Source organism: Spermophilus citellus, assembly GCF_964194105.1.
Source record: "Spermophilus citellus genome assembly, chromosome: X".
NCBI lineage: Eukaryota > Metazoa > Chordata > Mammalia > Rodentia > Sciuridae > Spermophilus > Spermophilus citellus.
In genome coordinates, this window is record NC_138190.1 from 9,046,285 (window position 1) to 9,070,238 (window position 23,954).

A 23,954-nucleotide genomic window follows, 5' to 3' on the forward strand; every position below is an offset into this window, starting at 1 on the left:
CTAAAGCTTTGAAATTTTAGTCATGTGTCACCTCAGGGGCAAGTGAATTCTGATTTTCATCTGCAGTACCTAAGCACAAATCGTGACTCCAGTAATGAGAGCTTGGAAAAATAAGCACCCGAGGCTGATGAAAGTAATGCATTTGTCTCGGGGCAGGGGCGGAATGTGAAGCTAAGCGTTCTTGGGGAGAAACATGTCAATACTAAATCTTTTCACCAACCTTTGATGGATGTGCTAATCTTCTCAGGTCAAGCCGGGCTCACCCTGGCAATGCACTGTAATAACTTATTTAAAAGGCAGGTGGCTATTATAAATGGACTGTTCCATCAACTTTTAGATTTTCATTCTCAGAAATGTATTCCCTTATTAAAGCAATATTTGCTATATATAGTAAGAGCTTAATTGTGCATTTTCTACAACAGAAGACACTGCAGAAGTGAGCAGGTTGGGGAATTACTGTTCTTTGCTCTCAATTCTGTATGACTTTCAAGCTCTGTAGAGAAAACAAGATAACAATGTCAGGTGATTTTCATTCCAGTAGAGTAGCAGTTGGCAAACTACCACCTGCAGACCAAACCTAGTCCCCAGCCTGCTTTTATAAATAAAGCTTTATTGGAACACAGCCAAATCTATTTTTTTATGTACCATGTATAGCTGCTTCACACTATAAGGGCAAAGATGAATAGTCACAATGCAGACTATGTGGCCTGCAAAGCCAAGAGTATTTATTCTTTGGCCCTTTACAGAACATGCAGGCTGACTCCTGCATAGAAAGAGGTGGTATTTGTCTCATTGCACATTCACATCATTTTCAGTGAGGATTAGAGGAACTGCATTAGGAGAGTACGTCTGGCTTATTTAAAGCATTTGTGAAGTTCAGGCAGGTTAAAAGAAAACGTAAGAAGGCAAAATGGTAGGCAGTTATCACTAGGCAAGAATTTTTAATGCACTGAACACTGTTATTGACATTAAAAATGAGTGGAATGATGATTTTTTTTTTTAACCAGGGATTGAACCCAGAGGCACTTAACCACTTTGTCACATCCCCAACTCTTTTTCATATTTTTAAATTTAGACACAGGGTCTTGCTGAATTGCTCAGGACCTCACTAAGTTGCTGAGGCTGGATTTGTACTCCTGATCCTCCTGCTTCAGCCTCCTGAGCTGCTGGGATTAGAGGCGTGTACCACTCACTATGCCTGGCTCAAAATGATCATTGAGAGAGAAGATATTTCATGTTGTCAATAGTATACATCCTACTTACTTCCAAGTGGCTGACATTACATCCTCCTTCTGATGGTCCACCAGGATTTTGGTGACCATGCTGTATCTCGGTACAGAGGCCTCTTTCCCTGAGAATTGTATAGAAGAGAGATGATGGGAGTGTGTCTGAGAGGGAAAGGGTGAGGCTGGGGACTGTCTTTAGGGAGCATTCCCTTGGGGCCCTGTGCCCAGGATTCAGAACTTGAGGGGAATGACAGGCCAGTACTTGGGCTGCTTTCTGTCGCAATGTTTGTCAAAGCTCAGTTGCACAGCGGCCTCCATGGCCTGGATCTTGGCAGCGCTCTCCCCATATAAGCGCTTCATCTCGGCCTGGCGCCGCTCTCCAGGCCTCTCACTCGGGGGCTCCACCGAGCGCCGGGTGTTGCAGTACAGGCCATGATCAGCATTCACGTAGTCGTCTAGGCGCTCTGCATCCAGCTGCTGCTGCCGCCCTAGAAGTACACCTGAGCATGAGCATGCATGAAACACACGTGCACACAGACACAGGCAGAAGAGCAGGATGGTGAATTCTGCTGCCTCTGGCCCTGAGGCCCTTTGGTCTTCCCTCCCCAACCGTGAGATGGGGCCCAGTTGTGCTTTCTCAGTAGCCCTCCAGATCCTGAGGCATGACCTATAGATTATTATTGTCTACTTAGTTATGAAGCTCACTCTTCACTTTCTAGGGATGATTATACACTGATAGAAATGGTAAAGAGCCTCGAGGACTGGTCAGTCTGATCCACCAAACCTCTGCAGTGTGCCCTAAAAATACAGAAGACAAATGAAACCACCTGGGTTTCTCTCATCATCTGCATGGCTACCTCCAAACCTGCCAGCCAGGAATGGATGAGGGTGCTCGCCTGCTTTCAAACACCATACCAGGCCAACATAGGAACAAAAAGCTTCCCGGAAAGTCCAGAGTTGCAAGAAGCAGTACATATCACCACAAATGAGGTGGTGGTGGGGGGAAATCACTCCTCTGAAAGAGGTTATTGATTTTAGGCAAGCTGGAAAACAAGCCCTAGTAAGTCCTGCCAGCAATCATGATCCAAGATCCTTCCACAGATGTAAAATGCAAATCGTACCAGCAAACAAAAGGTTAAATGAGTCCATGCTTGCTAAAGATAAAAGAGCAAGGAAATTGCAATTCTACAAATAGATTTAAGATCCCTGACTTCTAATCTTGCTATATTAACAAATTTGCCACAGGGGTGGGGGGGGGATTTGACTTTCCACCTCTAGCCTAGGTAGAACTGCAGTGCAAAGCATATAATGGTATGTATAAATATCTATGTATTTTTAATTCTACTAATTTAAGTGGATTCCTGTAAAGCAAGAAATGCTTTATTCATTTTGCCCTCGTTCTACTTTTTACTATAGCAAGTCCCAGGATCATCATTTTTATTCTTATGTAAATACCAACATAAAAATGTCAACAAAAGAATGCTGCATAAGGTAGAATTTAGCCAACTCACATAGATTTTGTAAGTGACTCGGTCAAGAGAGAAATTGATAGCAGAAAGTACATTATCTGTAGCCACTATTGTTACCAAGAGAAATGCCACTAGATAAGGAGTGAAGATGGCTGTAGGGGAATAAAACAATGATATAAATCATTCTTTCCTTGTTGCTCTTCTCTCCACTTAGTACCTGGAAAGGAACACAGTAGTGAGCTAATCAAGTGTGAAGGGAAAGATATTTATAAGGCTATGCACTGTCACTCTCATAAATCCTGTTCTTTATAAATATCACCTTGGAGTTGGAGAGAAGGAGTTTTACAGACTCGAAAACATTATTAAAAATGGATAAGGCCACATGTATGTGGCCACTGCTGTCTTAGTACATCTGCAGTTTGTTTTCCCCACACAGAAGTAATACCCGGATAAACCAAATGACTGTCAAACAAAATAAATGCCCGATGACTATGATCTTACCCACAGAAAACAGATATGATTGACTTATTGTGAAATGCAGAAACAAACTAAAAATATGGGCCGAATACGCAAATGAATTAGAGGTCAACAAGTGTTTGATTCCAAATTTTGGTCTTTTTGCCAAGTTTGAAGAAACATCACTATTTATGCTATTCAGTTCAAATTCTATGCCCTTCTCAAACTGAGTTCTGTTGAACAGTGTGAGTAGATGAACTGGGTCCTAATTAGGCAGAAAAAAATGGCCATTTCTACACATTTTTCTGACTTCCAAGCTAACTTCCAGGGAGAGAAAAAAAAATGAAGCAGTGGGTTAGAGAAAAGCACTGTGTGGTTGCTGTGCTACTTCTAAGACCCCTGTGTGTTCCTGGCGCTGAAGCTGGGGTGGGGAAGGAAGCCCAGCTGCATGCCAGCTTCTCCCTGGGAACATCTCTGTCTTTCTCTTGCCTCTCTCTATCCTGGGTAGAACTTTGAAGAAAAGCTTAGCTTGTTTGGTATTTGCAGAAGGAAGAAGAAAGATGCCTAGGGCACTAGTGGGCAGTTACAGACTGGTAAGGTATGTCTAGTCACTAAGCCTTTCACACTCACCTCTTATAAAAGTCATAGGAAAAGTACTCTGTAAAACCCTGACCAGGCAGGGGTGGGGCTGACGGTGGCCCTTGTGCTTTCCATTAAAGGCAGAATTTGACTGAAGGATCTCTTATTCAAGGAGTATTCTGAAGGCCTGGCATTCCCACATTAGCACAACAGAATCACTCTGCCACGTATGAGCACCTTAGATATATTACCGATGCTTTGGCTCGTGTCTTGTCCACCCAGAAAAGATGACCCCACACGTGGTGCTGGGTGCCTCAGAGCCTCTGCATCCAGAGTGCAGAGCCTGCAGTAAGACATTCCCAGCTAACCATGGTATTACTCTCAAATTTGTCCCAAGACTATAATCCTCTCACTGACAGATTCAGTGACACAACAGATGTTCGAGTGCTTGTCTAAATCTGAGTCTCTGAGTTTAGATGTTTTAACAAACACCAGGATCTTAGCTGTTTAATAAATGTTGCTCTTAGTTGGCCATTAGGGTATGTGAATTTAGCCTTTTTACTTCTGCACCTTTATTCTTTTTTTCCTTAAAATCGAAAGTGGTTATAACTATGTTTTTTGTTACTCTTCCAACAAAAACTATCTCGTGGATATTAAGTAGGCATGTGGATTACATGGAGAGATAATTTCTCTTGGTGCTGGAGTTTGTGAGAGAAACCTAATGTTAGCGTGTGGCAAGCCCAGTGCAGTCAGGAAGCCTGTGCATTTGCTTGTGTGTCACCAGCATGAGATTTTATTCTTAATCAAGTTTGTACAGTGTGAGAACAAAAGACAGAGCCCCATGCTCCCAAATCTCAACTTGTATTTCCTTCCCATTCAGGCTTCCTCATGAAAATTTAAGGCTCAGCCTGGTGTGATGGTACATGCCTGTAATCCCAGCCACTCAGAAGTCACTAAGTTAGGCAGCAAGGCAGGAAGACTGCAAGTTTGAGGATAGCCTGGGTAATTCAGTGAGTCCTGTCTTAAAATAAAAAGAAATAAAGAGGGGTAGGAATGTAGCTCAGTGGTAGAGCATCTAGTACCCACCTCCACACACACACACACAAAATTTTAAGGCCCGGCACTTGTCCCCTCCCTGCCTCTTAGGAGATTTGTAAGTTTCATGGTTTCTTGCATAGTGGACATTGGATTTTTTCTTTTAATTGAATCCAGTGGTGTTTAATCAGTGAGCCACATCCCATTCCTTTTAACATTTCATTTAGAGACAGGATCTTGCTGAGTTGCTTTAGGATCTCATAAAATTGCTGAGGCTGGCTTTGAACTCGCGATCCTCCTGATTCAGCTTCCCAAGCCTCTGGGATTACAGGTGTGCACCACAGTGCCTGGCTGGATAATGGATCTTAAAACACTGACCCAAAGGGTTAAAAGCCTGTCATCTGCCCTGATAGATATATAGGTGCTTGTGGTATGCTTTGTAAGGACCATCTATGAGGCACTGTGTCACCTTTATTGACTGCTGCATGCCTGGCTCTGATAGGACACCCTGCCTAATGCAAAGCAGGTGCTCTGGAAATGATTACTAAATAATGCTCCAACAAAGGCCATATGTTATTTGTTTTTAAACAACTCTTCCTTTCAGATACTGTCAAAGAAAAAAAGATGATAAGCCAAGGACAGAGAAATAAATGCTCAAATCTCACAAGTACCAGGCAAAGCTCCCCTGCCTGTGGCTTCTCAGGGCTTCCATGGCAGATGGCAGAGAGGCACCAATGAGTAGGGGTTGGACCCTGATCCCTTTGCCTCTACTTACTCATAAAATTAAGAAAGAAGAAGTTTCAAGGTTGCATTAGAAATTTGAAAACCAGTTGGTTTAAAGTCAACTACCACAGGGTGTAGTGGTGCATGCCTGTAATCCCGGCTACTTGGGAGGCTGAGACAGGAGAATCTTAAGTTGCAGGCCAGCCTTAGCAACTCGGCAAGGCCCTAAGCAACTTAGCTGGACCCTGTCTCAAAATTAAAAAAAAAAAAAAAAAAAAGGGTGGTGTTCAGTGGTAAAGCCCCTGGGTTCAATTCCCAATACCCTTGCCCCCCAAATAAAGTCAACTACCCTTAGACTGGCTGTGTGATGATGGTCACGGCTAGCATCAGAAAGTACTTTAGTGTATCCTGACTAGGTGACCAAGTCAACTTTAGAATGGAATATCTGAGTTTGAAGGCCTCCACTTATTCTACTTATTGCTTTCTTCTTCCTCCCTCCCATTGAAAGAAAGGGTTCTCAATCACTGGCAGATTTTCTCCTGTCAAGGTAATGTTTAGCCATCTGGATGGAGAACCACTCAACTGAAGCAGAGAAGTTTCAACATCACACTTTGGATGTAACTGAATGGTTGTCTTGTCATGGACAGTTGCGTTATTCTTAATGAAAACACCTGTAGGACTCCATATTACCAAGCACTTTTTTCTTGTAGGGTATGTGGCCAAAGGAAGTTATTTTACTACAAATCAGAAATAACTTTTTAGATTCTATTACAGCTTTAATATAGGGTTGAAGTGGATTGAATAATGTCCCCCCCAAAAAGTTCATGTCCACCCAGAACCTCAGAATGTGAGCTCATTTGGAAACAGTCTTTGCGGATAATAATTAACAATAAAGATGAGATCATACTGGATTAGGGTGGACTGCAAATCCAATGAGCATGTTCTCATATGAGACAGAAAAGGACACAGAGAAATGAGGAAAGCCATGTACAGATGGAGACAGAGACTAAAGTGACAATGTCAACAAGCCAAGAAATGTAAGGGAACACTAGATGCTAGAAACAGCAAGGCCCTAGAGCGTTTGGATCAAAGGTGGCCCCGTTGACACCTTGATTTCCAACTTCTAGAACTGTAGGGAAAGAATAAATTTCTGTTGTCTTAGGCCACCAAGCTTGTGGCAATTTGTTACCACACTTCTAGGAAACAAATACAAGGATTAATATGCACACAGGGTTAAAACAAGAAAAATAGTCATGTACTATTAAGGAAAAACTTGACTGGTTTCTGTCTGGGTTTAGGATATATAGTCTTTTTTTTTTTTTTTTTTTTTTTTTTTTTTTTTTTTTTAGGATATATAGTCTTGATTTTATTTGTTTTTGGCTTCAATCTATATATCTACATGATGTAACCAATGTAGATTTATAGTCTATAAAGGAAAAAAAAATCATGGGAAGTTACTTGGATTTTAGAGAATCTTACATAGCAGGAAAATATTCATTAAATATTTCATGGATAATTAGCCCAGAGGCAGAACATTTTAAAGGACAAAGCACTAAGGTAATGAGTGTTAAGAATGTTATTTCCCCTCATTTTTCTAGGATTAGCATGTCTCTCTGATGAGATTTGCTGCTATGTTGCCAAAATTAATGCTGGTAGCACAACCAAGGGAATGCATAAACTCGATTAGATCAAGAATGCCTCCATTCTGTCTCGTCAGCAACTTACTCAGAACACAGGCACTTGCCAGCTGAATGGGAGCCATTTTTGCTTGGTCTCCTCACCCTGTGTCCCTTGCTCCATGACAAATGTAATCCCTAAAATACTGGACAATCGACATTTTCACTTATACAATAAAAATACATCACACCCCCCTTCCACTTTTCTGTGACCTTTGATATCTATGGTCCCAATGACTGGTTTTATGAACATCTGGACAAGATGAAGGAGAAACAGGTGGGTCTGCAGCACACTGACCGAAGGCTCGTTATGAAAATTAGAGTGAAAATCTTCTGACCTGGGTGCATGGAACACAATGGAGCAGCTGTGTCCCACAGGATGCATAAATGACACATGAGGGCCCTTTGGGAAGAACAGCACATTCTACACAGGGAGTAGATGCTCGTTCCAAACAGATTATCCCTTAAAGCCTGGAGCATGCTTTGTTTCTCCACAGCTACCCCGGAGACTCTACTCCTCATCAACATCAGTCTCGTGGACTAGACCTTGATGTTCTTCTATGTATCATTTTAAGCTTGATTTTGTCTCCTTTTCCAAACTGTTTTTAAGACTGTTATAGTCTGGGCTGGGGATGTGGCTCAGTGGTAGAGCACCTGCCTGGAATGTGAGAGGTCCTCGGTTTGATCTCCAGCAGTGCAAAAACAAAACACAACACAACAACAACAACAAAAGAATATCCTATTCTATTATTATTTCCCTATTTTGAATCAACATCCACCCCTAAAACTGTGGGCACAACCCCAAGATAATAGGGGCAGTGTTTGTTTTAGAGGGCCTGCTTTTCTGTGAGAGATGATGACATTCACTTAGATTCTCTCTAAGTATTAGGAATATGGCCTTGTTGTCTCAACTGATGGCCATTTATGACTAAAAAATACTTTTCTTAGTCAATGATAAACATTCTCCCTAAGAAATGACTGAAAAAACAGCTGACCTTGAAAACTTCACAACTGTTTACTTTATCGTAATATTACCATTGTAGTTTTAAGTAATAGGAATATCTTGTTAGAAATGATGACACATAATATAATTGAAAGAATTCATGTTCTCATTGTGCAAAAGAAGACTTATCCCACTTAACTGTTTTGTATTTTTATTATTGAAAGCTATTAAATTAGAGGTTATCTGGAAGGGCAGCAATCACAAACAAGAATATGCGGTCCAGTCTGAAGGATTTCATCCTAAGAAAGTATTAGACAGGCCTCATGTGGCCCTATGGAAGTGAATAATACTGAAAAGTTAAATCTTTTAAATTCAGCTACATTTTCCCTTGCTAGTAATGTTTTATAAAATCCTGTGTTGTCTAAATGATTCAAGTTCCAAGATGAATTGGCCTTCACTTATTTTTAGTACTGGGGATTTAAACCAGGGGTGCTTTACCACTAAGCCGCACCCCCAGACCTTTTTTATTTTGAGTCAGGGTCTCACTAGGTTGTTTAGGGCTTAAGTTACTGAGGCTGGCCTCAAACTTGCAATCTTCCTGCCTCAGCCTCATGAGCTGCTGGGATCATAGGCTTGCATTACCATGCCCAGATAAATTGGCCCTTACTGAATAAGTAACTTCTCATTGTTCAAAGAGCAAAACAAAACAAAAACCTTTGCCAATTATTTGCACTCTCCAGGTCCCTATCTCTTTTTCTTTTTTTTTTTTCTTTTTTTTTAAGGTACTGGGGATTGAACTCTGGGTTTCAAGCATACTAGCCAAGCACTTCACCGCTCATCTACACCTCCAGCCTTTTTAATTTTATTCTGAGACAGGGTCTTGTTAAGTTGCCCAGGCTAGCCTTGAACTTGTGATTCAGCTTCCCGAGTAGCTAGGATTATAGGTGTGTGTCACCATGCTTGACTCCCTTATCTCTCTTTCTCTCTTTGGTACTAGGGATTGAACTAGGATTGAAAGTAAAGGGCACTTTACTCCAGACCTTTTTTTTTTTTTTTTTTTTAAATTTTGAGACAGGGTCGTGCTAAATTGCTGAGGTTGGCCTTGAACTTTCAAAGATGCTGGGATCACAGGTGTGTGCCACTGCACCTCAGGCTCTCCCTTATCTCTTTGTTAAAAGCTTTTCTGAATTGTGTTTGTTATCTAATCTCCATGAATATTTCTGGTGTATGTAGTGGGTTAGAATGGGCATTCAAATTACATGTGAATTCTATCCTTCTTGCCTGCTCCAAAGAACATGTGTCTATCCTGTACCTACCCAGAGTGCTTCCGGGGGGGGAAAAAATCCTAGTGACTTGTGGCCTGATATTTTCAATAGGAAAATAAGGTGCAGGATCAGGCCCTGGCAGCTTCTTCTAAAAATGACCAAGTCTTTAGATTATAGAGTCAGACACCATACCCTGTTCTCACCCTCACCAGACAACTCTCACATTTCCCTGGGACCTAATAATGCTTTCAGGGAAAGCTGCAGGACATGAAAGCACGGCAGAGACTCTAAGATACGTAGTTTTGAACTATGCTTTAACTATAAATTTTATTGGGAATAAAACAATGATATAAATCATCTGCAAACCTGGGGTCTCATATAAGCTAGGGAAATGCTTTATTTCCCAGTCCTAACTGCACATAAACCTGAAGCTTCTGTGTTTGGTGCTATTAGTGATATGAAATGGGTTCACTTTCCATGTATTTTACTATGTTAAATGTCAAGTAAGAAAAAAGAATGTCAAGAATACCCTTGAAACAGAACTAAAAATTGTGTTAATGACTAAATTTGACAGATAGCAAGATTTTAATCCTTTCATGTTTTTCATGTTCTAAATCAGTTTAAAAGTTTGAAAGGTGCTGCCTAGAGCAGAAATATATGACCCCTTTGAAGCCACATAATGTCTTCATGAAAAATATGCAGACTCTCCACCAAGCACTAATCCAGGCAAACTAATCAGAGCAAAACTGATGCATGGTTAACAATACATTTTAAAGGATTGGTTATTGCAACTAACCATAACAATTCACATTTATTGGGCACTACCTTTGTTGCAAGCACCATTCTAGTTACCCCTTCTTATATCATCTCATTTCATCTTCATAATTACCACCTGATTAATTAGGATCCCCATTTCACAGGTGAGGAGACTGAGGCATAGAACAGTGAGGATAGGGGCTCACAAGAAGATAAGAACTTCTGGCTAGTGAGTGGGGAAGCTAAGATGAAACCCTATGATTTCTTTTGGTTCTGGGATTGAACCCAGGGGCACCATACATCCCCGGCCATTTTTATTTTTTTATTTTGAGGGTCTTGCTAAGGTACTGAGGCTGGTCTCAAACTTTTGATTCTCCTGTCACAGCCTCCCAAGTCCCTAGGATTATAGGCATATGCCACCATGCCCAACTAGAAACCCTCACCATGCCCAACTAGAAACCCTCTGATTTGAGTGGTTCTGCCTCAACTCCCTCTGTATACTGTTCCTAATGATAATGTAAATATTGTAGAGTGAGGTTAAAGATGGAGATGGCAAACATTTTCATAAAATCCTCATTTTTGATGGTTTGCTATCTAGATCATATATGACCTTCAGGATGACTGAGGTTTATTCCCATTTTAATTATAACTTCTACCATAAAATATCAATCTCTGATGGGAAAAGTATGATATTTCACCTTCTGGCAAGCAGCACAGGAATAAGCCCTATCTCCATCACATTTTCTTTTTTGAAAGTTATAAAAATAGCATTCCAACCAAGTGTGGACATGTTCCAATATCTACTCTTCCTCAGTTGTATACTTTTAAATTAGACTAATGGTCCTGGCATGGTGGTGCTGTAATCTCAGCTATCTGGGAGGTTGAGTCAGGAGGACTGCAAGTTCAAAGCCAGCCTCAGCACCTTAGCAAGACCCTGCCTCAAAATAAAAAATAAAAAGGTGTGAGGATGTGGCTGAGTAGTTAAGTGCCTCCAGGCTCAATCCTGGCACTGAAAAAAATAAAATGTCTAGACTGATGGTTGTTAACAGTATGAATTTTCAGAAAAAGTAAAATTTGTTTCGGCAGATCAAAGAAAGAAATATACCTGAATCAGAAAGTACTGTTTTAAAAATATTCATTTGGATATTCTTTTTTGGGGGGAGGTATTGGGGATTGAACCTAGGGGTGTTTAACCACTGAGCCACATCCCAGACCTTTTTAATATTTTATTTAGAGACAGGGTCTTGCTGAGTTGCTGAGGACCTTGCTAAGTTGCTGAGGCTGGCTTTGAACTCAGGGTCCTCCTGCCTGAGGTTCCTGAGCCACTGGGATTATAGGTGTGTGCCACTGTGCCTGGCTCATTTGGATGTATATACCCTATTGGCAGTTTAATCAAAAGAATTAAAGTAAAAATAGTTGAAGGAGTCATTTAGTGAAGAATCACAGGCAAATTTCCTAAAGGATATAATACTTTACACCCAGTCCATTGCTTAGTTCCTGGCATCCAGTGGGGATCAATAATGCTAGCCCATCATTAGGAACATACAGATATTTTAAGATGGAGACCCAGGATTCTGTGTTTCTCCTTATTAGAAAATTCTGCTGGGTGTGGTAGTGCATGTCTATAATGTCAGCTCCCTGGGAGACTGAGGTTGGAGGTCAGTTTGAGCATAGCCTCAGCAACTTAGTGAGACCCTGTCTCAAAATAAAAAATCAAATGGGCTGGGGATGCAGCTCCGTGGTAGAGTGCGTGTCTAGCAGTGTGTAAGGCTCTGAGTTCTATCCCAAGGCTCATACACAGACAAAAAAGAAAATTCTAGGTAAAATATTATACAATTTGACTGCACTTAAAAAATTGAGATTCAATACTGGTTATAATAGGGAGAAAGTATTTTTATATTTGTCAGAGGTACTTAAAGTATAAATGGTCTAGTAAATCTTAGTAGGTCTTTGCAGCAAGGTATTAAGAAATTAAAAAAGAACATTTCTGCTTTCTAACTAAAGATTTAAGACCTTTACTATAATTCTCTAACTTGCAGTATGAGACCAAACAGGAAAACTGTAAGTTCTAGGCATTTTGTTATTCTGTTTAGGTTCACACTGATCTCTACACTGAAGGGAGCTATTTAAGATTCAGAAATGTCTCTAGGTTGTGTCCCAGAGAAGTGGCAGTCTCAGGGACAAGCCCTGGCACAGAAGAGGAAGCACAGGAAGTGGAGGCAGGCAGACATGACTTGAATCCTAACAGCAAATTACTCGTTGTATAATTAACTTTCTTAAGGTTCACTTTCTTCATTTGTAAAATGGGTTTAATACCTTGAGGGACTACAGCATAGATCAGGGAATGCAGGCACGCATGCACATATCCACTCCATCTGGCAGAATGTCTAAAGTTCAATAAATGGTAGAAGTAATTATTATTAGGATAAGCTCTGCTCTGGAAATAAAATAAATAGTCCTATACTAAAAACACTCTGGAAAAAAATATAATCGAGGTGCAACACCCCTGCAACTCTTCTAGGCTTAGGACTGGATTTGGAATATTACCTGCACCCAGTTGAAGAGATACAATAACTTGATATATTAGGTAAAAAGAAAGATACAAAAGTCAGGGCAAGGAATGGAAGCATGAGGAAATAGAGGCTGGAACTTACTTCGCTCTTCTCTGTGTCTCTCTGTCTGTGCAAAGTACTGGCGGAGCTCGTCGGTGATTTCCATATTGCTCAGGTCACATTCTACCTCCTCGTCTGACTCCGACTCCATCTCTTCCTCTTCAAACAATGCTTGATCTTCTCTTGTAGGTGTCTGGCTCCTACTGTCACATGGAGGCTGTCCAGACCTTCTGTTGGGTGTATAACTGTGGTAGGAGTCCTGCCAGGCCACATGATGGTCATAGAATGACTGTGGATACCCACCCTCATTGTCATAAGAGCTTTGGGGAAAACCTGCAGAAGGGAAGTACCATGGGAAACTGAAATAGGATTCCACCGCCTTCCTGTAGGCATTCTGGTGGCTTCGCATCCAAGCCATTGCTTGATGGTAATGCTGCCAATATCTTGCGTATACTGGATGACAATACCAAAGCTCAGTAGCTTTTGATGTCGATGCCTACAAAATGAAGGCAAGCATAAGACAGCCACCAAATGGCACATCCTCAAGAGAAATCTTCAAACATTTAATCAACTAAGCAACAGACATTACTGCGTATTTATTAAATACCTACTCTACATGAGGCTGTTACTGGGCCCAAAAGGGCATAAGATAGGTCTATACCTACAACAGAAACCAAGCATATGCACACTTGTTTTCTGCAAATGTGTACATCAGGTACCCATGGGACAATTAGTTCAAAGTTATGGAGGCTTATAATGTGGGAACAGAGGCTAATAATGGTTGTTTTTAAGTAAGATTTAAGGAGAGATGAAATAATGATCGTTTTTAGGTAAGAAGCAGGGAGAGAGAAAAAAAACCAACATTTATCATCTTGGCCATCTCTACTAGCTCAAGTTAGAAATGACCTGTCAATTCTAACTGATGATCATGATAGCCTTTGGTTCTTCCTCTTCTGCTTCCTTTTTAACTGCTGATCCAGCTCACTCCTCAATGTCTGGGACAAGATGTATAGTAATGATGGTGCTTTTAGTTTTCTTTCTTTCTTTCTTTCTTTCTTTCTTTCTTTCTTTCTTTCTTTCTTTCTTTCTTTTTTTTTTTTTGGTACTGGAGATTGAACCCATGGGTGCTCTACCACCGGGCTACATCCTCAGCCCTTTCTATTTTTTTTTTTTTTTTACTTTAAGACACTAAGTTGCTTAGGGCCTTGCTAAGTTGCTGGGGCTAGCCCTGAACTTATAATCCTTCTGCCTCAGCCTCTCAAGTAGGTGGGTTATAGGTGTGCACCACAGTACCTGGCTTTGTTTTCTAATGTACACAGTGAGTATCCTTTATCCAAAATGCATGGGACCAGAAGAATTTCAGATTTTGGTATTTTTTGGATTTTGGAATATTTACATAGATGTTACTGGTTGAGCCATCCTGATCTAAAAATCCAAAATATGAAATACCCCCAAATTTGAAACTCTTTGAGCATCATGTTGGTGCTCAAAAAGTTCAGGATTTTGGAGCAATGCAGATATTTGGATTTGTGAAGCTCAATCTGTATTTACTCAGTCTCCTCCATCATGGAATGGGAGCATCAAGAATTTAAAGACTAAATTTTTTAAAACTCATATGAAAAAAAGGTAATCTTACCTCTGCAGCCATCTCTGTGAAAGTCCAAATGGGCACTGAAACTAGGAAAAAAACAACCAAAGTGAGAACAGGTGATCAGAACAGTTGTGGAATATTTATGGCCTCTTCTTGAATTGCAAAACAGCTCCTGAGAGGCTGCCTTTCTGTAGCACCAAGCCTGCTTTTTAAGCAACATACTTTCCAGCCCCTGGCACCTGGGTTATGACCCGGTGGTCTTTGCACAAGAAGAAACTCTTCTATTGGAGACTCAACTGAGGTACCATGTCGATTGCCTTTGCCAAATGGTATTGCTCTGGCACAATTACTTCTTATCCCACTGTCCACCTACTTGTTGTGATTTATTGATTCACTGCAAGAAATACATAAAGTTTAATCTGTAGCTGCACACTTTTGACAACTTATTTAAAATACATTTAATTTTTTTCCCCTGTTCAGGGTTTGGAGCTATTAAAATGCCAGCCTACACCAGAATGTACTTTTACGAAAGTTAAACAAAAATAGCATTCTCAAATGCATGTAAATTTAAGCTTCTGTGAGACAAACCAATAACAATGTGATACCAAGCAAGTACCTATTTAGGTTTTAAAACTTTAGAAATCAGATACTGAAGGAGTCCTATTTTTCCTACTTCACTGAACTACAGGGAATAATTTAAAAGTTTCCAGTCTTAAGAAATAAATGTGACTTATTTTGTAATCTCTATCAGACTATTCAATATGGTTATGTTACAAACTAAGATGTCAAATTGATCACTTCTTTTTAAGATTTAGCCTGGGGGCTGAGGTTGTAGCTCAGTGGTAGAGCCCTGGCTTAGCACATGTGAAGAACTGGGTTCAATCCTCAGGCACCACATAGAAATAAATAAATAATATAAAGGTACTGTGTCTATCTATAACCAAAACTATTTAAAGAAGTTTTTTCTTTTTTTTAAAAAAAAGATTTAGCCTAAAGAGAATCATTTATATTCTCTCTTTTTTCCCCCAGTACTGGGGATTGAACCAAAGGATGCTCTACCACTGAGCTCATGCCTAGCCCTTTTGTATTTTTGTTTTGAGACAGTCTTGCTATGTTGCCCAGGCTGGCTTTGAACTTGTGATCTTCTTGCATACTGAGTAGCTGGGATCACAAGTGTGCACCTGGTTCATATTCTTTTAAAATATAACAAGCTTTAAAACGGGGTATTTTTAAGAGGACCGAAGTGACTTTCTATAAATTTATCTTAAACATAGCTCATATCTCTTTTTCCCTATCCTAAATTCAGGTGCACAACATGCAATGAATGTAAACTGGGAAACAATTAACAAAATAAAATGAAAATTGAATTCACATTACTTTAAAGCTATAATTTAAAGGTTTAGAACATGACCAATTACCTGGACACCTAGCTAATGGCTATGTGCTTTATAGGCTACTGAAAAAATGTACAAAGTCAATACTTGGGTGTCTTACTACCCAAAGAAATAAAACTAATACAAATGAAATTATGGTAGAAATTAGTACATATTTGAGTGCTAAACTGTAAGGTGATTTTAAGTGTGTAATTCACTAAAGCAAGGTTTCATATTTCTATCCTTGAAATCTGAATAGCTTTTGGAGAGCCTGCAGCACATAATGATATTAAAGTGAACTCCATGTGTGCCTTAATCAAATTTGTTTCACAGATTAACAAGTAGCACAGAAATTACATTTAAAAAGTCTAGAAGACATCTGTTTATCTTCTGGAAATTAAGAGTTGTGAATCTAGACTACTTTCCATGCCCTATAAGGCAGTCAGAATCAGGTCAATTATCCTCAATTGGGAAATTAGATAGGCTCAAATATTTATAGTAAACACCATTGTGATGTGTGTGGTGGCACTTGCCTTTAATCCCAGCAACTTGGGAGGCTGAAGCAGGAGGACTGCAAGTTCAAGGCCAGCTTCAGCAACTTAGGGAGGCCCTAAGCAACTTGTTTCAAAAATAAGAAAGTGAAGGAGATGTGGCTCTGTGGCAAAGTACCCCTGGTATCAACACACACACACACACACACAAAAAAAAAAAAAAAAAAAAAAAAAAGGAAAAAAAATTCCCACCACTGTGATTCAACACTACTGCAGACTAAATCCTGTTCTGTTTTGTTTTTTGCAAAAAACAAAATCCAGGTGCTAGTGCATACAAGCCAAGGGCTGTACCACTGAAGTATCTGCCCAGCCTTTTTAAAATTTTGAGACTGCGCCTTACTACATTGCCCATGCTGGCCTTGATCTTGCAATCCTCCTGCCTCAACCTCCCGAGTAGCTCGGTTTATAGGCATGAGCCACCACAACTGGCCCCAAATATTGTTTTTATTTATATCTTGGTAAATCCATTCTGGCATTAAAGGTATTCTGAAGGTTCATGGCCAAGAGAGGCTTCTTAGGCAGAACTAGAGGTTTAGGTACGGGTGATCAGAGTAAACAACTGCTGAAGAGGCTGCTCAATGGCTCTGATTAAAAAGGGGGAAGGAATTGGCCTGGGGTTGTAGCTCAGTAGTAGAGCGCTCACCTAGCATGCATGAGGCACTGGGTTTGATCCTCAGCACCACATAAAAATAAAATAAAGATATTGTGTCTACCTAAAACTAAAAAATATTTTTTAAAAAAGCAGGGGTGTGAGTGTGTGAAGGAGTGCCAATTTGAGAGGATGCTTTTAACTTTGGTTCAACAGATAATCTGGAAGAAGTGCTGTGATCCATTGCTGCAGAGATTGTCCAGACCCACTCGGCATTTTGGAAGAAAGAAGCCAGGGAAGCCAGCTGAGATGACTGAAGAATGCAGCTTCAGCTTTCCAACCAGCAGTAGTTCAGATTCAGCCAAGGGAGCCCACTATCTATGGTATCTATCAGCTAAAGTACTAGGCCTTTTTTTCTTTTTGTAGAGGGAAGGGATGCTAGACAAGTGTCCTATCACTGAGCCACAAACCCAACTCAGGTGCTAGATTCCTTTAAGACCCAGGCCATGAAGAAAGATAAAATTATATTAATGATGGAATACAGGGAACACTGTTAGCAATTCTGCTTTTGGGTAACAGTAACAAAGGAATTAAATTTGCCTTGGCTGCTGGGATACCTGTAATAAAATGTACTGTCATCCTCCAGCAAGTTTAGTATCACTGTGGGGCTATAGATCCAAAATGCTCATTTCACCCTTGGTTTTAACATTTTCTCTTCCCAAATTCCAAATGCTATTTGTCATATCCTTTTAAATTTTAAGTATTTTTTAAATCCCTAAAATCCTACAGATATTAAAATTAACCATTTTGAATAACTGATTTGAGTTTATAAATTAATCTCTTAAAAATCAAATAGTATTAAGTATAGGAAATCACATCTAAAGGAACAGCAACTTGCATGGAGCTTTATAATTATTATTACCTTGGTATTTCCAGTATTATTTGTTATTTTATTATGCTAGCATTTTTTCTCTATAATGGTCCAAATAGCAAATATTTTAGGCTTGTGGGGCACATATAATCTTTTCCATATAGTCTTCATATTCATCTTTGTTTTAAAAACAAAATGAAACATCAAACACTACACCAAACAACACTTTTAAAATATATAAAAATAATTGTTAGTTCCTTGGAAGAACAAAAGACAGGCTGTGAGCCATCTTTCGCCCTTCCCCATTTTATGATAACATATTATTAAGTTGTATACTGTGCCCTCAATACATTGAGCATTCTAATTGCTCCCCACTTTCCATTTAGAAACCAGTGGATTCTCATTTCATGAATTATTAGGCTTGGAGTAAGACTAGTAGAAGCAAGAAAACCAAATATCCACAGCAATCTTGGTGACTGATTCATAATATTTTGGGGAAAAAATAGTCCCCATGGCTAAATAAGGAAATGGGGCCATTTCTTAGGGATCTGCATAGACACTTAGCCAGGCATGGTGGTACACACCTGTAGCCCCAGCTACTTGGGAGGCTGAAACAAGAGGATTGCAGGTTCAAGGTCACTCTGGGCAACTTAATGAGACTATGTCTCAAAATAAAATGAAAAGGGTTGGGGATATATAACTCAGTAGCACAGCACCCCAGGGTCAACCTCCAGTACCACAAAAGAAACAAAACCCCCACAAACTACAGACATTAAAAACAAAAAATGAACAAAAAAACTTTTGCAAAACCATATAAATCCCCGGGGCTTAGAAAGCACTGACAGTGGCATGATTTCTGATGGAGACCCTGCTAACTGCCACTGCTAAACAGGACCACAAAATGACACAAAGCAGGATGGAGTTCTGAGTATCTATGCCATAGGAGGAATCCATACCCACCTCTGCCGAACACCCAGGTTCATCAGCACCTATCAGTTTGTTTTTAAGGGAAGAGGAGAATCTCGTCTGCAAATGGATCCTTTTATATTGAAGCAGGTTATTTTCTCCACCTAGACAGCTTAAGGAACTAAGCAGAATTTTCTGGGTTTCTGAAAAGTCAACATTTAAATAATTCTAGGCATCAGAAAAACACTTCAGACATAGCCACCTCTCACGGAGAAGGAAGTTTGTGGCTGCAGCAGATTTAGACACCCTTTCAATGTTTTTTTTCATTTTATCTTTCATCCTCCCCTTCCCAGGTGGCACAAGCCTTGGTGGACTGAACAGCAACTTTTCTCCCAATGGGCTGGTGGGGCTGAGAAGAGATTGACAATGTCAGGGAAAGCCAAGATCCACAGCTCCTCAGACCCAGCAGCTCTTCCCAGTGAGCACAATGGCATAATAGTCACCACCCAGCTGAGCCCCACTGAATATAGAGACCATTCATTGTCTGTCCTCAACTAAGAAGGAAGGAAAACCACAGGGATGGGTTATTCACTAAGCACTGCTGAGGCCTATCAAGACAGAGCCTCTGAATCTTGAGTGATATATTTGCCAGATGGCCTCTTTTAAAAAGGCATTTATTCTGCAGTGTATCTGCTTACTCTGGAAGATTATTTATTTATTTATTTAGAGCTGGGGATCACACTCAGGGGCACTCGACCACTGAGTCATATCCCCAGCAATATTTTGTATTTTATTCAGAAACAGGGTCTCACTGAGTTGCTTAGCGCCTTTCCATTGCTGAGGCTGGCTTTGAACTTGTGATCCTCCTGTCTCAGCCTCCCTAGCTGCTGGGATAACAAGCATGTGCCATGGTGCCCGGCTTGGAAGATATATTTTTAAATACACAAATATATATGAAAAACAACAAAGAACTTCATAGTTTTCAATGGATGAAATGTTCCTATTTCCATCAAGTTACTAAAAAAAAAAAAATTCTACACATAAGTAATGTGGTTTTGTTGAAAGGGAATGGCATCATATATACTTTTTATATTCTTATAAATACAGATCTAGGACATACCATGGCAACCAGATACATAAAATGAAAACACAGATCCCACTCAAAACTATACCCAGTAACTAGATTTCCCTTTCTACCTCATCTCCTTGTTCCACTAGAATTGCGAAAACTAAATATATGAAAACTCATTTGCTTTGACTTTTGCAATAGAAACACAGTCAAAGTCAATCATTAAATCATTACTCTGATCCTGAAGGTTGAACCTTCCTATTAGGATCCCACTGATCTGGCTGAGACAATCAGATAATTTGGGGATCTAATTAAGGTCCTCAGTATACACTGTTCCAAAGAGGAAGGGAGTCCATAGGTGAAGTGAAGGTATGGAGAGAATTTGAATAACATAAATTGAGTCATGTGGCTCTAAGAAATCTTTCTGTACAGGCTAACTCTATCTGGAAGATGTTTTTCAATAAAACACATTGGTATGAACTTCAACTCAGATAAATAAATACAATAGGGATTTGTGAGAGCACTGCTTCCTGCCCCCACCTACTTGGGGAGCCTTGCTGCTACCCCTCACTGGTTGCAGAGGCTGGCAAGTTCCTCTGGCTTGATGCCCTATGGGCTCCCTCCTGTGGCTCTGCATGATCCCTGCTTAGTTATTTGGACATCAAAGATGGCCTTGTTTCACCGGCAGGAAGAGTGAAAGCTCCATCTTTTGGCTGGACATGGGCCTGTTCAAAGAACACATGCCACTGTGTTTGCAAAACCTGCACCTCGCTATGACAGTCACTGTTAAAACTGAGGGGTGAGGGAGTCAAAAAGCTGTTTTTTTTTTTTCTTTTTATTCTCTTAATCCCAAACCCCAATTTACCTTCTTCAGGATGTTGCACTAAGAAGTATTGTCACAAAGAAGGCACGGTGTGGGGAAGAAGATGGAAAGGATGTAGCTAACAATTCTTTTTTTTCCACACAATTGTCAATCCACCCACAGAAGGGCATTGTTTAATTTGTCAGCAAGGGTGATAGGTTTGTGAATGGATTTATTTGCAAGTTCACTGAGTCCCCATGTGATTGGCATCAGAGCCAGAATGCCACAAAAAAACAAAGTTACCTTCTGACTCCTGAGCACAACAGGAAATGGGAGAACTGAAAACTGGGATAACTAAGAAGGATATAATGGTCATAGTTTAAAAAAGGAAATGGTAACTTTATTAACAAACGGTAACAAAAGTTACCATTTCCATCATACAGCAAACCTAGAGTGATCATAAAAGAATAAGGGCTGAATAAGCAGGTACAGCAAATTAAGGATGTAGCAGCAAAAACCTTGACTAGTTTAAAAGTTTAATACCACTTTTCCATTTCCAGGGCCTTATTTCAAATTTACTTCTATAAACATTCATAGTAATTCCATGTTAATTTTTCTCTTTTCTAAATCCATATGATAGTCACTATGCCTCATATATTTGGGACTCAAATAGAAACAGAATTTGCAATTTATTCCTTTTAAATTTCCCACCTTCCTTTCAGCATAAAATAATAGCTAGCATCTTCTGCCCCAGGATACTGTTGTAATTGCTGTTAAGATTGCCCATTTTATCCCTGTAACATTGTTTCCTCTACCTCTACTTCTCCAAATTATTGAGGAACTCAAATAACTGACAATAAAGTCCCATGTCTTTTCAGGAAGCAAATATTTAAATATATTAATGTTTTTGAGATATTTTCAATTTGTCCAACTTTTCTATAGGTGGACTCTCTATTATGGAAAAGTTGTTCAGAGAGCTCTGTATCTAGTTCGTAAACTCTTCAGCTCTAGCCTTAATTGTTAAGTCTTCCTCTATCCTTCTCACCTCACCCTACCATTAAATGTGGGATCTTAAGAAATATAAATGAATCTTTCATTACCTTGTGAAATTTTTAGAAGAGAATTTCTGTGGAAATTTAGTTTGTATAGTTTTCCAGCTAGCAGTGAACATAGCAATTTATATACCTTATTGTGAATTTGCCTTCAGTTATGCTTATCCAAGGGTACTAAAAATCTTTTAAAATGTAGTTTCTGTTCACATAGCCATCCCAAAGGAGCTTTTAACTCTGATAAATTATACTAGTATAAATTGTATTTTTAAAGAGTGTCTGTCCTAAGCCCTACAATTCATGGGAGCCATGCAAGTAAATAACCCTAGAAGCCTTGTTTGTATTCTTAATCTTTAATCTAGATTTTTCAAGTAATATTGTTCTGATTTAAGGCAAATAACACCTGAATACAGAACCTAGCTTGTTAAATAAATTTAGCAATCATTTCTGAAAACAATAAAATTGTTCAGAACCATTTTAACTGTACTCAGGATTTCAGAGCTAAAACTTCTTTGGCCATGGTTCAACTCCACCTCATTATTACAAAGGATAAGTGGGCAAAGGTATTCTCTACCTCAATAGGTAAGGCTCATCAAAGATTGCAGCTGCCAAATGGTCTCAAGATAACTACCACCAAAAACTCCAACCTCCCAGAGGCTAAAGTGCAAGGGTAAAGGAAGAAAAAAAAAATTTTTAAGTAGATGGGCCAATATCCTACATATCCTGCAAGGATATGTCCTGGGCGCTCTTCTATTCAGATATTGGAGTGGATGGGCAAAATCCGAATTCATCTACACAGCTAGCATAACAGCGATTTCCAGCACATTAAAATCACCTGGGGAACTTTAAAAAAAAAAAAAAAACAAAAAACTCCCCACATCCGAGCCTCACTTCTAGAAATTCGTATTGAACTGGACTGGGGCGGGGGCCAGGACATCAGAATTCTTAAGTCACCCAGTGATTGGGAAGCACGTCGGAGTTGAGAGCCTCTAGAACTAGTCTTCTCTCAAAATTAACCTGCAATGATTTAGGAATCTCTCGGGCCTCTGGGCCCACCTTTTGCCGCGGGATGCTGATGGTTACAATGTGACCGCCGAACTTCCCCCTGCGCCTAGGAAGGCAGGCCCTGCGGCCATCAGGCTCCTCCCTTACTCCCCCAAAGAAACCCAGCCGACCCGAAGTCACCTCGTGGGCTCGCAGCTTGCAGATCCCGGGTGGTGGGCGAGCAGGGACCTATTTTTCGGTGGGGAGACAGGGATAATGAGGAGGGACTGTTGCCCGGGCAACTAAAACGCTGTTCCGAGGAGGATCCACGTGGCAGTGTCGCGCCGGAAGCCCCGCCTACGCCGTAGACGTCAGGTTCCCATCAAGGGCTACGCAATTCCGGAGGACCGGCGCGGGATGGGAATCAGCTGCGTGGGGTGGAGCTTGGGGATGGCTGGTGACCCGGTTAGAGAACTGAGTGCTGAACCGGGTCCGGGCAACGGAGCGAGGACCGGAACGGGGGTCCTGGGCGGCGGGTCTGCACTGATGTGTGTGGCGGGACGGGAAGGCGAGGGATGCTTTTGCAGGGTCCCTGTGCTTTTAACTTTTTACCCTGCTCTCAAGCTCTCATTTTTGTTCCCTTGTCTTTAGCCTTACTTTCTTTCTTTCTATTTTAACCAAAACGGAGGGTGGGAAATAACCTTGTTTTGAAAACAGATTCACCCACATCAGAGCTAGTGAGATTCCAGTGCTAGTTTATTTAACCTCCCCAGTCTGGTGTTTCCTCATACCTAGGACGTACAGAACCTCTTGTAGGGAGTATTGTAGCAAATAACCAGTACCTGTTATATATATATATATTTTGTCATCATGATTATCCGCACAGAAATCCTTAAATAAGCAATAGAAATCAAAGGGACATATCCTTCCTGGGGTAATTTGGCAAAATACAGCAATCCCTAAAAGGGGGAATATTTTGTGAGAATTTATTCCAAGGGGGGAAAAAAACCAGGCATGAGTTGGATGTTTATTGCAGACTTATTCCAAAAAGTGAAAATTGCAAACAATCTAAGTGCCCAATAAGAGGAAATGGCTGACTATTAGGCGACCTCAGGAGTGGGACATTATTGTCTTGTTATTTGTATACTATAGAAGAATCAAAACAGAACTCTTGTTTAGCAAATATATACTGGTTGGGTACTATTCTATATCTGCAACCTGTCCACTGGGGTGGCCACTAGCCATATGTGGCTGTGAGACCTTGAGACACACTTGTGTGACAGTCTGAACTGAGATGTGCTGTAAGGGAGAATTACTGAATTTTTTAAGAAACAATGTAAAATATCTCAATTATAAAAATTAATGATAACACCTTAGGGAAGGACTGGTTAGGCTAAATAAAAGATTAAATTAATTTAATTTTTAACTT

The 23,954-nt window shown here is 40.2% G+C and overlaps 1 protein-coding gene across 1 annotated transcript; it reads right to left on the reverse strand.

Annotated features, from left to right (window-relative positions):
* Positions 1-585: 585 nt before the first annotated feature.
* Positions 586-22,875, reverse strand: GEMIN8 (gem nuclear organelle associated protein 8). Its single transcript, XM_081277624.1, has 4 exons — positions 22,727-22,875; positions 14,377-14,417; positions 12,783-13,236; positions 586-1,714 (listed from the first exon to the last, which is right to left on the reverse strand). The coding sequence occupies exons 2-4, from the start codon at positions 14,386-14,388 to the stop codon at positions 1,458-1,460; spliced, it is 723 nt and encodes a 240-aa protein (XP_081133750.1). The 5' UTR covers positions 14,389-14,417; positions 22,727-22,875; the 3' UTR covers positions 586-1,457.
* Between the last annotated feature and the right edge of the window lie 1,079 nt (positions 22,876-23,954).